At 39.6% G+C, this 17,749-nt stretch overlaps 1 protein-coding gene across 1 annotated transcript; it reads right to left on the bottom strand.

Annotated features, from left to right (window-relative positions):
• Positions 1-3: 3 nt before the first annotated feature.
• On the bottom strand, positions 4-16,944 carry LOC125527811 (the record flags this gene model as incomplete). The annotated part of the gene is made up of 37 exons (XM_048692321.1): positions 16,618-16,944; positions 14,723-14,826; positions 14,477-14,611; positions 14,342-14,392; positions 14,051-14,145; positions 13,862-13,979; positions 13,316-13,417; positions 12,900-13,082; positions 12,655-12,815; positions 11,845-12,015; positions 11,265-11,351; positions 10,879-11,194; positions 10,687-10,791; positions 10,508-10,603; positions 10,336-10,403; positions 9,025-9,145; positions 8,766-8,942; positions 8,470-8,679; positions 8,013-8,122; positions 7,546-7,642; positions 7,246-7,344; positions 7,008-7,160; positions 6,860-6,934; positions 6,284-6,778; positions 5,842-6,171; positions 5,634-5,762; positions 5,380-5,493; positions 5,116-5,300; positions 4,938-5,046; positions 3,909-4,052; positions 3,478-3,771; positions 2,620-3,273; positions 2,328-2,528; positions 1,487-1,590; positions 498-787; positions 323-407; positions 4-232 (listed from the first exon to the last, which is right to left on the bottom strand). Coding segments are annotated over exons 1-37 (6,294 nt in total), but the record flags the coding sequence as incomplete, so codon positions are not given.
• Positions 16,945-17,749: the final 805 nt, after the last annotated feature.

Below are 17,749 nucleotides of genomic sequence, written 5' to 3'. Positions count from 1 at the left end.
AGTTCCAGCTGAAACTACACAACCCAAGGCAACATAGCCAGCAGGCGCTACAGGTAACCAAACAGAGCATAGCTGGTCAATCATAGAGAGACTACTTTTTGTATCTTTATTGTCATGATGAAGTTCATTTGTTGCAGAACCAGATTGCCAGATTAGCTTATATGATAAAGGCCTTTTCACTCTTGCAACGTTTGTGTTCAAAGCAAGGACTCCTTTAGTTGGGGGGTCATTCCTAAGATGAAACAAATGATCAATTTCAATAAAGTCGTCCCATCAAATGAGAAATATAAGAGAAACAGAAGTACTAAACGTAATCACAGACATTGGGGTGAGGAAATCGCCAAAAATGGCATATCCAGATGGAGCACGTGGTCGCCAAAAAGAGTAAACTTCATCCTTCACATTGCCTAAAAACGAAGTCAAATTCCATAAGACTTGATGCCTGTGGACTAAACACTAGGAGTATCCAATAACAAGACTATCAGCTCCTGTCTTACCCTGCATAGTTGTAACTTTATCGAACTGAGAACACATCATTGACATTTTCTTTGATGACATCCTGAGAAATGCTGAAATTTCTTCCTGAACAGCTAAAAATAGTCTCAGAATACTGAAGGAAAAATTCATATATATTTCAGAAACCAGCAGATGCAAATTTGTTTTTCCAGATGCATTTGAGTATTTCATGGACATGTCAAAGGGTTCTATAACTCTGATGCCATTACTCTCCATCTTTAAACCAAGTATGTGTCCACTCATATCCATACTGTCGCCCTTCATTACAAGCCTGCAGCATAACAAATAGTTAGAATAAATATGTGTTGCAGTTCAAATTGCGCCATTAAGATGCTGAGGAGTTAGGTAACAATCCTTGGCATATGCCGGATTGCGGGGGGAAATCTCCATAAAAAGGTGTGATATAGTAATTTTCTGGAAATTGACTATCAATTTATTTTCTGCTAGGATGAAAATATGATATCTATATAAAGTGCACAATCTGGCTATGAGCAACAGCATAATCCATTCCATCCAATTTGCAGTTGTATATTCAAATTTCTCATTTATAAAAGAAAGGAGGCAATGTGCAGCTGTTGAGAACGGACATCCATTGCTAATTTGTGACAACTGTTATTTTATTGACAAGATTTCAGTATAAAAGAAGTCCATATTGTGCAGTGCCCAAAAAAGAACAGTGCATCTACATTAAAACCATGTATTAATTTCATCGGTCCTCGACATCATGGAAAATTTTGATATTGAAATTCTGCAGCTGTGCATAGTATTGTATGCAGTGTTCATGGCTATTTCTTTCATGCATTTGGAAATGCATTATGCACTCTCTGGAAGCAAAGACATGCATTCCCAATGGCCACTAAAATGACATAACATGGTCTTAATCTCAGTCTATTTTTACTGAGTGGTTTAGGTCAGTTCTAAGATTAAAAAAAAAGATCTACATTTATCCTAGGGGCATTAAAAACTTAACCTGCAAAATGCATCTGTACGGGCATGAATAACCTTTGTCGATAGCGCCACATTTTCACCAGCATTCCTTGATGTGCTGTAGAATGTAAGCTCTGGTCCAATAGCCTGAGAAGATGGAGCTCAAGTGAGCTTACAATCAATAAACGGAATCATGTATGAATGCTTCAAAATTCACACCCAATTATAACCAACTGAGTACCACTCGACACCAGTTACTGGCCTAGCCACACAAGGTTAAAAGATTGCAGATTCAGCAATGGCTATATTTGTTTAAAATTAGGTATTTGAGCTATCCAGTTACATTAACATGTTGACGGACTGCAGGATTAATAGCTTAGAGAAATTTCCATGCAAAGAATGTGGAACTGCCACAATAAGGCACAAACGGCTTTGGTAGGCCTCATTAAACACCTGGCAATCCATTGCAAAACAAGTGGAAAAATATGTGCCTAGTGGGGCATAGAAGTTCGACCTTAAACAAAAATGAAGCAAGATACCAATTCAAAACTCCAAATATCCTGTTTGGACAACATTTTTTTTTATTATCACCAGTAACCACCTGGAACCGCTACTGAACTACCAGAAGGAAGCACTGTTGTAACAAGATCCAGGATCTTGATGATGATATGTACTCCCTCTGTAAACTAATATAAGAGCATTTAGATCACTAATATAGTAATCTAAACACTCTTATATTAGTTTACAGAGGGAGTACAAAATAGCAAAACCATTCACAAACGATTTTGAAGAATCAAAGCATCTGATTCGAGGAATCCCTGATTCAAGCCTACAACATAAAATCCAAGTTTATCTCAGCCATGGCTAGATATGAAAAACAATACCTGTAGTTCAATTATGAATTCTGTTGATCTGTCAGAACTTTCATTTTCAGCAATGCCTTCCGGAATTTCCTCATTAAGAATTGACTGGAGGCCCTCCTTTTCGGGCGCATTTTCTCTTACTAGGTAGACATGGTCATCTTCTGATGCTGAGTACCAGCAATCACTGCCAAGAGATACACAGGAGTCCAGATACTCACCATTCTGCAGCAACATATTGCATTTTAAAATGAGACAAAAAGTATATTGCAAAGAAGAAAGTAGAAACAAAAAAGATTGAAGCATAGAACGTTACCACTATCTTGACATTTTGAAATTGCAATGTCTTACCACCGAGCACATGGATGAAACTTTCAGCACTAGGGCTTGAAAGAATCTCCCCCTCTCTATCCCGCAAATATAATTTACCACCATTTCCGTCATAGATAAAGTGCTCAAACTTTTCATTATCAACAATCAGAGGTTTCTGAGGTGAAAGACTAAAAATTGAATCCTCCTGGTAATAAACTTTATCAGTGAACACCACTGGAGATATCATGTGTAGAAGGTCCTTGTCTTCGTCATTGGATAACAGGCTGCGAGCAGATGGCACAAAGAACTCGACTATTGCTAGTAAGAAGTCAAGAGCCACAAGAAACTTGGGTCGCTGAACGCATACGGAGACAGAAGACGAGGATTTTCGCAAGATAGCATCAAAAATGAGCATTGAGGGGATTGGCTCGAGGCCTAGATCCTTTTGTATCCTTCGTTCACCTGAATCAAGTTCATTAGGGTTATCATACCCATCAGCAGATGATGTGTCTCTGACTGTTGCTGATTTCCCAATGGCAAGCCTTAACTCATCTTTTGTTCCTTCACGGTCATCAAAAACAGAAAAGCCTTTGAGTGTCGCGAAAAGGAAAGTCTCCTCCCGTGTATTTGATTTATAGAGAAGCCAAGCACCACTTGCCTGAGAACAGAATATTATATTATCATGTATACTAGTTCAATTAAGTAAAAAATGCAAGAATGGGCACTGCAGTTTCAGTGATAATATTACAGGTGGTACTATATTATACAAGTTTGTTCAAACCAGGACTCAATATGGTTATGACTTATGAGACAATTTAAAGTGAGGGACTGCACATGGAAATGAAGTGCTAAATATGTGTACCTGAACGCTAGCCAGAGGGGAATCCCTTGTTGATCCTGAATGCAGAGAAAGCTCGACCAGATTTATTGAAACAGAAAATTTATTTGCTATCCATGTTTCTGTATCTTGGGACAGGTCCTGAATACTTTCAGAAGAAACAGAAGATGCAGAAACATGAGATTCCGATGTGGAAGTTCCATCTCGAGGGCCATCCAGAGCAGGCACAATATGTGGTGCCTCAGCAAAGTTTGACGCCGCACATTCAGATATAACTTCATATTCCCGATTGGATAATGCTGCTTTCAGGACATCCACCTGACACATCATGGATGAAAAATGACTATCACAATGGCATTCCAATTAAAAGAAGAAGCAAATAGTAACTTTTCTTATGATCAAGGAATCTAACCATGGAATTTTAAGTAAAGATTCATTCTGAGAAAGTATGCTACCTTAATTGCTGCCTCCACCACTGGCAACTGGTGCATCAGATCACGCAATGATCGATGAATCTCAACGGAGAGACCTTTCACATCCTGTATTATAGTTTCACCCCGCACCATATCCATACCAATGGTTAAATTTATGTCTTTTACCTACAAAGTGTGCAACGACAGCTATAAGAATAATTATAAAATCAACAGTAACAAGAACAGTAATCAGACTTGCAATAGCAGTGTTCAACTGTCTAACTGACACTGCTGAACGAGAAGTGCAACATGAAAGATATTATACATATAATTCATCAATACATCAAAACAGAAGAATATAGTATAGAATCAGTGAAGGTTACTACAAGGTATAGGCGCAGGGTATCATCATGCCTCCGAGATAAATCATAATAGGCACGATCAATTGTGGTTTAATGGCAATCGTCAAAAGGTTGTCGAATTTTGGTAGTGAAGAAGACAGCTTCAATGAGATTTACAGGATTGTCCTCAACTTATACAAATCTTATTTTTATAAGATGATCACCCAAACACAATATATACCACAACATAGCTTCCTCCACTTTAATCTAGACCTCAGAAATATAAACAAATAGTCTGATGGAAATCGTACTCTATTCCCTAAAGTATTCCTTCCATTCCACATTTACTTTATTGTAAACACCTTCCAAATTGTGAGCGGAAACTCCCAAAACAGGGGTTTTGCTTGAAAACAATTTGTTCTCATCAGATCTAAAGAGAAGACAGCATAACCTTTAACGTGTGGTCTCATTTTCACCCTTCCATTTTATTCTTTGTCCGTTACTTTAAACTTGAAGGAACAAGTATGAAACATTGCTGAACAGTTGTATTTGATGGAGCAACCCCAAATTAGCATACATGTAAAAGTTTCTGATCCAAGATTCTCGATGGGCAATGGCTAGGCTAATCCCTGTTTGTATATGCTTTTTTTCTGATATTATAAAATGTTTTAGTAGGTTGGTCCCCTATGGTGGCCGTCCAAATAAAAACATGTAGGTGCAGTGGACTTACTGTAACTGTTAAAATTTCCAAGTGGACAGCACCCATCTCATTCTTGTCACCACCTATCCATTGGAACTCATTTTGGATTGTTATGTACAGGACATCAAGCTCCAAGAAGCTGCAACCATAAATGACCATTTATTAAATGCAACAAAGATAGGTGAATATAAAACATTCATATACTTACTCATTACTATTAGTATCATGAGGCATAACAATTATAGGTCTACTGAAAGAAACATCCAGCTTGAGGGCAGGCGATCCTTCCATATCAGTTTTGCTAACCCACTTCTCTGAGTTAGTTACGTTGTCTTTTAGCTTTACGACACCATCAGAACTTTTAGGGACAAGACCCATGAAATAACCAGTAAGCTGCACACATAAGAAAAGAAGAGAGAACCCTTAGGTCATTGACAAAAAGGAGAACATAGATGAGCTTTAAATAGCATACCTCTTGAACAAAACGGTTAAGATAAACAATTCTAACTTCGGAGAGCTTCCCTACAAGACTGTAGTCATACCCACAGTAGTCTTCATCACCAACACTGTATGAACAGAAGTCGATCTGCACAAAGTTTTAAAGAATTACCTTACTTTCTCAAGTCAGAAAAAATGCTTATTCAAGAATAGGAAGACTTATAGAAGTTAAGAGCTACATCTAGTCAAGTAGTGACTCAAATAATACAACAAGTAACATGGTAGTACCTCCACAAAAGATCCTCCTGGATTTCGCATATCACAGACCCAAAAGTAAGGATGGTTGCTACGAAGACTATCATCACTTATTTTGAGGTTTCCAAGTGCAGCCTTTATACTGAATGAGGATGTGAACACCTTAAATAACACCAAAGATAGTCAGTTATGCAAGGTCAACTAAACCAAAATCAATCATATAAGCTAGACATGCTCATACCTTGATATCAGTTGAGAGGTTATTTTGTGACAAAGTAGCAAGTAGATCACCATTTTCATTCATCAGTAATACTTGTGCCTCTGCCATGCTTGATGTAAGATGAAAAACTACTCTGCTTTTACCTTTAGACAGCAACCTTTTTATGACAGGTTCTGACTCCAGATCAGATTTAGGCTCCTCAACCACATTATCAGACTTAATATCATCTGTGTTTCTATCTTTATCGCTATCAGGGTCGTTTGCAAGATTGATAGCATTCATAAATTCCATGATTGCAAGGACAGTTGGCCGATGACAAAAGAAGGTTAGAGTAGCAACACTTACAACCACCTGGTAACAAAAGGAAAAGTCAGATATCACAACTGCCATTGGGAACCCGCAAGTTTATATACACACTTGAAGCCTTAAGTACTGAATAATTTTTAGATATTGAGATAATTACCCTGGTGTCCAAGTTGTTGTACTGGAGAGACTGCTGATCATATATAACAATCTGAGCTTTCACAAAACTATCGGAAGTACCACTTCCTGCGGAAGTGAATCCAACCATTTTAATTTCACTGTCTGGTAACAAACCAGGAATTCGACTAAATGCAGGTGGTTGCAAGGAAGGGAGGCCAGTAGGTAAAACATCTTGGGAACTAAAATAATCTGATATACTCCTCTCTTTTAGCATAGGTGTTCCAAATTCGTCAAAATCATCTGATGCTTCAAAAAACCTTTCCTCACTGTCACTTTTCTTTAGCGGGGCGCCTTTAGTTTCTGAACTACTCTTTCGAGCTGGAGTGGGGATTTCTTTGGTTTGCATACTGTTGATGAAGGACCTTGCCAAGTACCTTGGTACAGGACTCCCTGGGTAAAAATACTGATCTTCAATTTCCAGTGACCGCAAAATAGTTCCAATCAGTAGGTTGCCACCTTTCATTGAGAGTTCAACCTATTTGTTTGCACACAAAAAATTGGGTAAGTAAAATGAACCACGTATCAAGGACTGTATGTACATAAGAGACAGGTATACCTGACCACCAACTGCTCGAAATTCAAACAAGCTGCTCTCCTTAGCCAGTAGTACTTTTTTTAGCCTGTGGTTACTCTACAAACAGTAAAAGTTACATCATTAACAATAGATTCAAGATTACAAAGAACATTGGGTAAGAAAGAAATACCTCATAGCCACACGAAAAACAGATCTTTAGTTCATCAAGAATACCAGCAAGAAACAATTTTTCTATGTTGACAACATCAGGAAGACTGCCTTTGAAAGAGCGAGCTTCTGATGTGAAAGCAGCTTCAGGAAAATTGGAAACTGTGGCAGAGCCCTGCAAGTATGCTAGTTATTATCTGGATAACAATAGAAGACAAAATGGAAACCTACGCAAAAAAAGGTAAAGGGAATGGGAGTACCGATGCACGATATATAGCACCCTGCAAGCGGTTCTGCCATATTTTTCTTGTTTCCTCGCTGTCAAACAACAGTATCAAAGCACCAGTATCTTCCAGAATCTGTACAAGAAAATCAATTGAAATCATCAATTATGTCAAAGGGATTGCAAGGAGAGCCTACGACTCTTCATTGCTATAGTTGTTCGTTGTATTAATTCTGACATGCCATTGCTAATGCAGAAAACCATTCGTAACATGCCCGATTACAATCTTTTAGAAGCTAATGAACTGAATATAATAAGCTCAGCTACTACACCGTTCCTTGGGATTGACTTGACCAGAGTCGTGCAGTGCCACAATATTCTGCACACCATTTGTAAGCTCAGTAGGAACCTGATGAACTTGCTTCCCACTTAAACTGCACCGCAACACAAATAGATGAAAAGTTAAACTCGAGACAAATATCCAGGCACATAACACAAATAAAAAATATCGCAAGTCAATTACATGATTACATCACTATCACTATCATAGGCATAGACAAAAATGGATTGAGCTCCTTCATGGAAACATTGAAGAAACTAAGCCATGTGATATCACAAGGCTGAATCACCACGAAGTCTTGAAGCAACCAACATTGAAATAAAAATATCTAAGAATCAAGGCACCTATTACTGACATAAAAATCTCAACAAAAACAAAAATCACTTACGAGCTAGAAAACTCAACTTTAACAGTAGCTCTAAATCACAATTTGCATAAAAAGTAAGTGTGGGAAAGTGCACAACCTGGACCATTGCTTATATGTTGTAGACTCTGGATTTTCAAATACATAGAGAAATGGCCCCACTAGCCGCAAGTATCTTCGTTGCCAAACAGCTTCTCGGTTTCCAACACCCTAATAACAGGTCATAGAGAACTGTTAGAAATAGTAATATCAAATTCATTAAGAGGTCTACTTTAAAATTGCCCTGTGGGCGCCATTATTTAAAATTTGGGATTACACAGGATTAAAATTCTGAGCAAAGATAATGTGCACAACGAGGGTTTGCAGCTTTAGTTATTATGTTAGGGAAAATTTTGAACATTAAACACAGGTCACTGGCGGTAGGGTGCACAGTACGCCGAAGGGGTGGTGGCAATTATCAATTAGATATAGAAAGCTACCAATTGGTGACAGATGGACTCTATTTTAATCTCTTAGCGATAGAGGGAGTATACAATTCTGTAGAATAGAAGGCAAACCTTCCATGTAAGAAGAGAAGACCATCCCTCAAAGTCAGCCTGATCCCACAAATGTGCAAGGTCTGAACTGTTATTCTCACTATTGGTGTCTTGAAAAATCTTTAAAATCTCCATCAATCGATGATAGCGTGCCGGAGAGAAATGAAACCCCAAGGAAGGCACCCGTACTGCCAGTCTTGTGGAAGGATATAGTGAACTTTCTACCTGGATCTGCGTAACAGAAGGATGAGTTATACCCACTGTTATTTATTCTTTCTTTTGGGGGGAGGGGGGGCGGGTGGTGGACTAGTGCGCACCTGCTGAAGCTTTAAAGCAATTCCACACTTGTCGATGACTGGCAATAAATTGACTTCTTTAGATGTGTCATTCCAGTGGTAATCACCATCCACCAGAAATGCAGATACATCATTGAGCACCAAATTGAAATTCAAATACATATCCTGCTCTTCTGAAGAATATGAATCCCATATCTCCTGAAGTGACAAGAAACATCAGCATCAGATAAATTCAACCACTTGTAGATATGAAAGTCTTACTTCAAAGAGTAAACATGACCTCTGTCCGAAGAATTAAGTTTCCAAGATCAAGCAAAAGCTTAGTCTCATGTACATCATCCGGGCGGAACTTGGTAGGAACAGTAATTTTAGGAGCAGCGATATCCAGATTCAGTGAAAACCTAGCGGAGATTATATGTGGATTCAATAGCCATTCAGAAAAACCAATACAAAGAACATACAGCTAACCATTTTAGAATAATACTCCATCCGTACCAAAATGTAAGACCATTTTTTACACTATCATAGTGTCAAAAATGATCTTACATTTTGGGACGGAGGGAGTACTTAGCATGGTAAAAAAAGATATAAATGTGAGAAGTAATTGAAATGTATATCAACAATGCCTTGATAACCTAAATCGGCTTAGTTGATAGTATTGAAAAATATAATATAATCTCGTTTTGGGTATTCTTGTCTTTCAGGCTGAAGTAAGGTAGTTAAGACACTCTCCCCTTGTTGCAATTGAATATGCTTCATAGGCTGAATAAAGAGACATCTCTATGAAAATGGTTAGCTGTATGGGCCAAATAAAGAGACAACTCCAAATTTAATTGCTAGGTTATGGCTACTAATAAGCATTTGTCATTACTCACAACAACGATTACCGGCAGAGCAAATAAAGAGATATCTCTATGAAAAATAGGATTCTGAGAGACCAGTCCACGAATATACAAGAATACATCTAAAAAAACGTTTCTGTATAAGATATGATAACATATCTGTATACGAGTACAAGGGGATCTTCTAGAACAACAGTACCCCATTTTACAGGGCTAGGACTCATATTGGATGAGGAAGGCACCGCGAGGAATCCAAAGTTCAACCAACTAAGGATCTCAATCCCTAGGTCAGAGTCGTCTATGAGCTGCACTTGGAGATCTTGCCTTAACGTCCAAGACAAGGCGCATATTTAAAGACCCAGAGAGCGCTGTGAAACACTAGCTATGCTGAAGCCACAACAACCAACCCTACCGCTCAAGACGCACGACTGATACATCGAACTCGAGGAGCATCATCGTCATTACTAGTTTAAATCCCATCTAGATTTGGATCTTCCACCTACCATTAAAATCCCTCGAGAGAATAAAGAGAAGAAGCCAGGACATAAGACTTTTGGTCCTAGCGTCGCTTGCTCACCCTACTTTCAATATGCATACCCTCCTATGCAGGATCCATGTAATAGACACCTACCGAGAAGACCGCTAAGATCTTGTTTAGCCCACAATCCCTTAAAAATTGGTATCCTATAGTATCGTTCTGGTGCCCACCAAAGAATAGTTCTTTCAGTAGTAAAATAATTCATACCAACCTGGACTGATCTTTTAGAACACGTGTCATTTGCTGTTGAGCGGTGCGTTTCACTTCATCTAATGTCATCTTCACAAATCAAAAGATATGGTTACTCAATAGAAGAGATGCAGAAGAATCAATCATATTATCATATAAACAAATCGTGCTTCAAGTGAATTATGAGTATATACCTGTACAGCAGCAGCAGTCTCCAGTGCAAGGGTCTGGCTAACTGTAGGGCTACTCTTGAAGAAGGCAACGATTTGGTCAATGGAATCTTTCAAATACTGCCGGAACAACAACAATGATCATCAAAGGGTAAAACAAGCATGTGCACACCAGAGGTTTTTAAAGGATAACTATAACTCACAGTTATATAACAAGGAGAAGCCCTGGCTGTAAAACTCCAGTCCAGTTGCTCATCGAAAGGTTTGTAGGAGAAGACACCAACAAGAGAATCAACAACACTTGCACTCTGGTAAGACATATAATGATATCGTTCAGTCATAAATGATTTGAATAATATCTAAAAGGTAAAATTAGAAGAACAAAGTGGTAAAACCTCAGCAAGCAGGCCATATGGAGATAAAAGTTTGTAGGAACCAAGCTTCAGGTCAAAAACTTTTGCCTCTGGATACATTTTCAAGTTACAGCGGAAATCTTCACATGAAAGATCAGCAAGGCACTCTGAACCATCAATGATAAGCCTTGATGCATTATGTTTCATGCGTATTTCAAAATAAAACTGCATCAATTTCATATCTTGTTGAGCAGGAATATACTCCGTATTTTCTTTGTACCCGATTATCCTATTTAACCTTTCCCAATCTTCATCACTAAAACTCTTCGAGTCTCCATCATCCTTCGAAGAGCCAGTCCTATATGCAGAAGTAATTAGTACACAATTGTACAATACAGCGAATGTGAGTTTGTATAGATCAGACAGACCATCCAAATGACCACCAGGACTGCTTCTTGTTTTGTTGAGCATGCTGTCTTTCTGCTGACTGTTCTACAAACTTGTGGGCCAGCATCCTTCACAAAGGAAAAAAAGATAAATATTAACCAATGAGCAAGTCATAGAGGATCATGCAGTTGAAACAATTGGAGTGAAACTACATTGGCTCAAATTCAATGAAAAAAAAAAGCCATATTGCGCAATGTTCATTAGATGATTCTATGGTTCGTTCTCCTCAGTGGTTCGAAACTTATTCATTGTACATCAGAACCGTGCATGCATTGTTCAACGGTTCAGATATGTCTTTAAAGAAAGAACAACTTCGGAAGGAATGAACAGCGCATTCGAAAAGAGATATTATGCAACAGTTGCATGCAAGATAGTAGCAATATCATGTGACATGAGGTTTACATGTCAGACATGAAGTAATTTTAAGAAGGACCAATGGAACATATCAGTATTCAGATAGACCTCCTTCCACATTATTATGAACTTCTGAAACAAATCCTTAACGGTGAATATCTACAAGATAATCTTCATAGAGCATGTCTCAAAGAACAAACATACTACCTCCATTGCAGAATAACTTCCATATCTAGTTCACGATCCAGACTATTAATCTCCTCATTATCTTCAACAACCGGACGGCTCATGTCAGACTTCAGAAGGGACGCATATAAAGATACATATGTCTTTCGAAGTCTTGCGTTTCTCAGTAGTTGCTCCCAAGATAGACTTCCACTGCATTAACGAGATATATCAACACAAACCCAATGAGAAAATCAGGCACAAAAAAAGTACACCATGTAACATTACACCATATAGTCAATAGGCCGAACTCAACATCGAATATATATAATTAATTATGAAGGGTGCTTCACGAAACAGAATTATCCAATGAGTATTCTAAAGGATAATACTATAATGTCGTAATACCTAAAATCAATTGTAATACTGGGACTTTTCACTTAAATAGAACGAAGGCAGGGAAGGATCCCTGATTTTCTAAAAATATTATAAGGTTCGATTGGAAATTTGGCAACTGATGTGGCTTGGTTCCTTTGTTAATGCTCAATTTATTTCCACATATATGTTTCACTGTGTGCACGGAAGTGCAGTTTTATCAGTACGTTGATCGGCTCACACTGAATGCTAGTCTCATCACGATTAAAACAAAATTTCAGTAGGCATGTAGGGATTCCTGTTAAGTCAACCCAAACATAAATGACCATTCCTCCACAATGCAGACACAATCCTTTGTTATGTAGGAGAATATCATAACTATAAACTGATAAACAAAATACCTATACATGATAAACAATAACACATAATCCATACACAAAGTGGAAGCCACGCAGAAGGTGTGTAGAGCCCATATACCTTGCCTTCTTCATTTCATGAGTCACTACTTTGTATGCGTACTTCCACCAAGCCTTCGGATCAGATTTCACTGGTAAAGATGGCCGATAATGAGCATATCTCAGCCGTTGATTAAAAGAAGAAAAGTTATCAGCCATCTTCAAGATGTCCCTGTAGCCATCCTGAATTGAAGAAACCAGTCTACCATTAGCATTGCTGCTTTGTCACTTAAAAGAAGACGGGGGTGGTTGGCCAAGAGTAGAAACCTTCGACAAAGACAAAGTAACATCATCCAAATCAACAGCAGCATTTTGCAATGCCTGTCCGCTTCTCTTCGCTTCATCAATGTGTACCTTTGTATATTTTGCTTTGCCAGATATAGGTCTTAATATGTAAGTGTGAGTTTTTGAAGCAGTACTAGAACTATCTTGCTTTCTGAACTCAAAAACCTGAAACACATTTTGTGAACCAGTAAATATTCATCAAGCGAAAATAAAATTATATTAGACAAAACAATGAGATTGCACAAGTCCTCCAATGCCTCAGTACAGCACAGTATCTGGCCCTCAAGGTTCACCATGTAGCTTTCCAGTTAGATATTGTAAAATAGACAACTGCCTACATGCAGAATTTTACCCTCAAGCCCTACATTTATTTATTAGCAAATACAATTGTAAGCTACCTGACTCCATTCTGAAGGCAGTAAATCTTCCCAGGGTTTATCCACGCTCCAAGGACTGCTATCAGAATCAAAATACAGCGCCAGACTCTCAAGTTCAACAGACTGCAAAACCATCATATATAAGCTATCAAAATGCAAGAATCATAAATACGACTATCAGAAGCAAAACAGAAGGCCCAGTAAATGAATCTGAGGGAGGAATATGCAATCTTTCTGTAACTTGAAGGATGCATTCTCTGTTAACATCAACACATTATCCCTTCTAGACGTGCAGAATAATGTGTGTAAAGAATCAACGCAGTATGAGAAAATAAGTAGTTTGAATTGCTCGTCTTTAACACCTAGTATTGTCCACAATAGCTGTCTATTCTGCGATTCAGAAGCCATAGAAAGTGGTTTCCAGTCCTCACCTCCCTTTAGGAAAGAATAATCCATGGGTAAATGGAAGTCTGGATTCGCAGAAGCAACCAGTAGACCTTGTGTATTACTTTGTATACCAGTATTAATGACTGAACCAAAATGTTGTGAAGTTAGGAGAATATATACCTTCTTCACTCGGTCCAAATCTCCACCAGTGGCAAAAGTTTCCTTCCCATGGTCATCCACAGTAACTGCTGACAGCTTCGAAAGTACCAAACCTGCTGCGAAAGGGTGGCCTGGATTGCTACAGAAAAAATTCATGGTATTCTTATATGCACCCTGAAAGATACATCCACTAAACAGAAATTGAAGTACCTCTCTATGTCTTCGTATCTGATGTGAATATTGCCAATGGATAACTTGATGTTTCCGATCACAGTGCTAATGAAAGACCCAAGCCATGACGAGTTCTTCAGGGATGATGAAAAGTTTGAGTCAAAAATTTAATAAAGCATAATCATGTTAACATGGTCGGTTCCCAAGTCCCAACCCATACAACAGCAGGCAAAACATGGTTAGATTGAATATCCAAGCCATGTAGGTAGTTCATCATCACAGTACACAAATATACACACAACTACAAAAAGGCCAAGTACCAACACGTACCAGTTCGGAGTTCAGTTGTTGCTGGCTCTCCAATAATTTCATTTCCATCTCCTGTTTCAATAAACAGTAGATCACTAATACACAGTTCAGGCAACAACTGCCAGAATAACTCAACTAGTGTCACAAATTGCTCACCCTAACTCTAGTTCGTTTGACCTCTTGGACAGCATCCTCACTGCAACCTTCAACATCTGTTGCTGGTTCAGCTAATATAAAAATACGATCAAGATAAACCAAAACTGGCTCTTGGCCAAGTCTGCTCCAAGGGACCTAATAATAATTTATGCAATCATCCTTTAGCATACTCGATCATATCACACAAAAAAAGACATCAACAATTAAGGCAAAATGATGCGGCTAACCTAAGTAACTACTACAGACCTTGAGCTTAACTGAACCAAGGAAACCAGCTTTGACTTTCACAGGTAACTTCAATGAATTGAGCGCCTCAGGCTTCAACTGCATGTTTGTGAGTTCCACATCACCTGAAATAGTATTGCAGAGAACACATGAAGTAGAAGATGGCCAATATCATTAACAGAAATGAACTATAGCCAGCAGAAGGAGAACACATGTGCACGCGTGTGTGCGTAGAATGTGTATTGGCTCACAATCATCTCAACATGGCAACCACTGAAGCAAATGTTTGGCCCAGCAGACACACCCATTGCCCAATTCCACTACAGCACCAGTTAATTCTACAGCTTCCAAATATCACAAGATTTTCTTCCATGAATTGGCGATAAGTAAGTCCTTTGTATGACTTGACTGTGTACACTCCGTTTCACAAACTTTGCTACTTTTAACAAAACTGATAATAGAGGATCAATTCCATTGACTTTATGCACACAACCTACATCAGTTAAGTGAACCATACCCTGACTCATATTTTGTCTTCCTGACTCTCTATTGTTGGTTGAGAAAGCAAGTTCCACTAGTGGGGACCAGGAAATGCATATATCACATTCTCCTCCCAAAAATCATCTGACATGGGCATGTAAAAGGGGACGCGATGTGCTGAAGGATGGGATCCAGGGCCTCGCCGATGTCTGTAGACGGCATGGCATGGCTCAGTGTCAGCAGCCAGCTCTCGTACCCACCCCGTAGCTCTGCCATTGATAGGATGACCCACCATAAAATCATATTTCTCTTCTTTTGGCCAGAGTCCAGATGAGTGTATCCCATCACCGTGTTCCAGACAATCAGATTTGAGGATCAGCAGAATAGGACAGGCATGGTCAAAATACAGTGCCTGGCTTCAAAATGAAATACATCTTACATACGCAGTTTGTTCCATGTGGTACAGACACATTTGGTACTAAGATTACAACGCTAAGCATATTTGGTTGCACAGCAGCATCTCAGGGATATATGTTATCCAGAGTTTCAGGGTTCAGCCATATGCATTGTTATTGCAAACATGTAAGTTCAAGGGGTATCCTTGAGTGGCTAAATGGAGATATTTGACCAAGTGAGATGAGTATATATGCTCAGGAACATCAGTGGCATATTTACACTATCTACCAACAGGTAAAGGCTCACACTAGCCCTCTAGGCTCTAGCTGATGCAACCAGTGAATTACCACCAAGTAAGCTCTACAAAATACAGTAAGCCATCACAACACCGCCCAATGTCTCAACACTACAACTGCAAGTACAAGCACTTGGAATATGAAAAAAAATGTTGGATCCTCTCCGAACATATATAACCAATGCCCACCCATTACGCCCATCAAATCCTAACACCCAATTAGCTGGGCATACCGCAACATGAATGTATTTGTTGCATGAATATTCTCTCGGCAATCAAAATATGATGTGCGGAAATAAATGAAGAATAAAGAGTTCTGTGATGAGGGGGAACAGAGTGACTGCTTCGGAGCATCCAAAATCAACTTCCACCTACAGTAACCAGCTCAAGCTCGCTACAATGCCATCCCCATTGCCACCATTCACAACAAACACGACGCAACACCAACAGACAGTGCCCAGACGCCGCCTACCAAAACGAAGTATGCGCACCAAACTAAGCTCGGGTTCGACCTCCCAACAGCCGTTCCACAGCAATCCACCACTGTTACTAGAAACATTACTACTCACAGCAACAAGCAAAGCCGCGCAGAGGAACTGAGAAACGAGCCAAAATCAGCCGCGAGCGCTTCCCTGATCACCCGCGAGGAACCAATCGGACTGAACCAGCTAACCAGCAGAGCGGACTGAAGCGAGTGCGGGGGCGAGGGAGGGAAGGGGAGCGGGCGGGGGCGGGGGCTCCTCACCTCTCCAGACGCTGATCTTGAGGGCCTCCTTGCTGAGCCCCCGGACGTAGTTGCCGAGGTACTTCTGCAGCAGGAAGGCGACCTGGTCCTCCAACATCTCCGCCGCCGCCGCCGATCGTCGGCGACTGCCGACGGCGCCGCCGCCGCGGTGGGAGAGTTGTCCGGCTCGGGGCTCTCTCGAGACGTGGGAGCGATTCCGCCTTCGCGTGGAGGAGAAGAAACTGCCGGACTCGCAGTAGAAGCCCACAGGTGTGTGGAGTCCTGCTTTTTTTTTTCTCTTCTCGGGGCTCTTTTTGTCCTCGAGGGGAAGAAGAGGCACGGAGGAGATCGCTAGAAGAAAGAAGGTGGTGCCGGATATGACGGTTGTGCCCTCGATTTTGAGCTTATTAACGGATGATACCTCACTGCGAAAATAAAATATCTTAAGTGGGGTCTGTTGCCATTGATGCGAATTATGATTCTCTTTTTTGTCTAGCTGTTTGCGTACTAGTATGTTTTATCAGCTTGCAAATGACCTTTTTTTTGTGGTGGAAAGGGAAATTATTTCGGAGGGCATAATTGGAACTGTGAGATCACAGCATTGGTTAGTAAGATTTATTTTAATTTTCATAGGAAAATGTCGGATTTATTTACTTCAAACCTGATTTATTTACAAATAATCAATGCTTAACTTTTTTGTAATAAAGGGGAAACTAATTCCCCCGCAAAAAAATAATTCTTACTTGCAGTAGTACCGCTTATAGCAAAAAAAATGAGAAACACGATATAGAGAAAAAGCACGCATTCGTTATTTAATCAAGAAAAAAAAGAGCATTCGGAAACCGCCCGGACACGCGGCACGGTAGAGTTTCGCGTGGCACATGCTGATTTGTTAACCACTCTGTTGGTAGGCTCGAGAATAACCACGCCGAGCAAGGAGAAGCGTGATCAGGCCTCTAGTGGCACTCATGGATGCCCAGCGCATTGACAAATATAGTACTTGTTTAACTTGACACTAGCTTCAAAAAAAAAACTTGACACTGCAATACGTATTCTTCATCTCAAACAGCTGTTCAACTGGCATAAAAAGATTGCGACGATTTGTCCGCAAAATACCGATGGTACAGATAATTAAACACGGTTCGACAGGCCA

Source organism: Triticum urartu, unplaced genomic scaffold (genome assembly GCF_003073215.2).
Source record: "Triticum urartu cultivar G1812 unplaced genomic scaffold, Tu2.1 TuUngrouped_contig_4429, whole genome shotgun sequence".
Lineage (NCBI taxonomy): Eukaryota > Viridiplantae > Streptophyta > Magnoliopsida > Poales > Poaceae > Triticum > Triticum urartu.
This window is presented reverse-complemented; position numbering and strand designations above follow the sequence as displayed.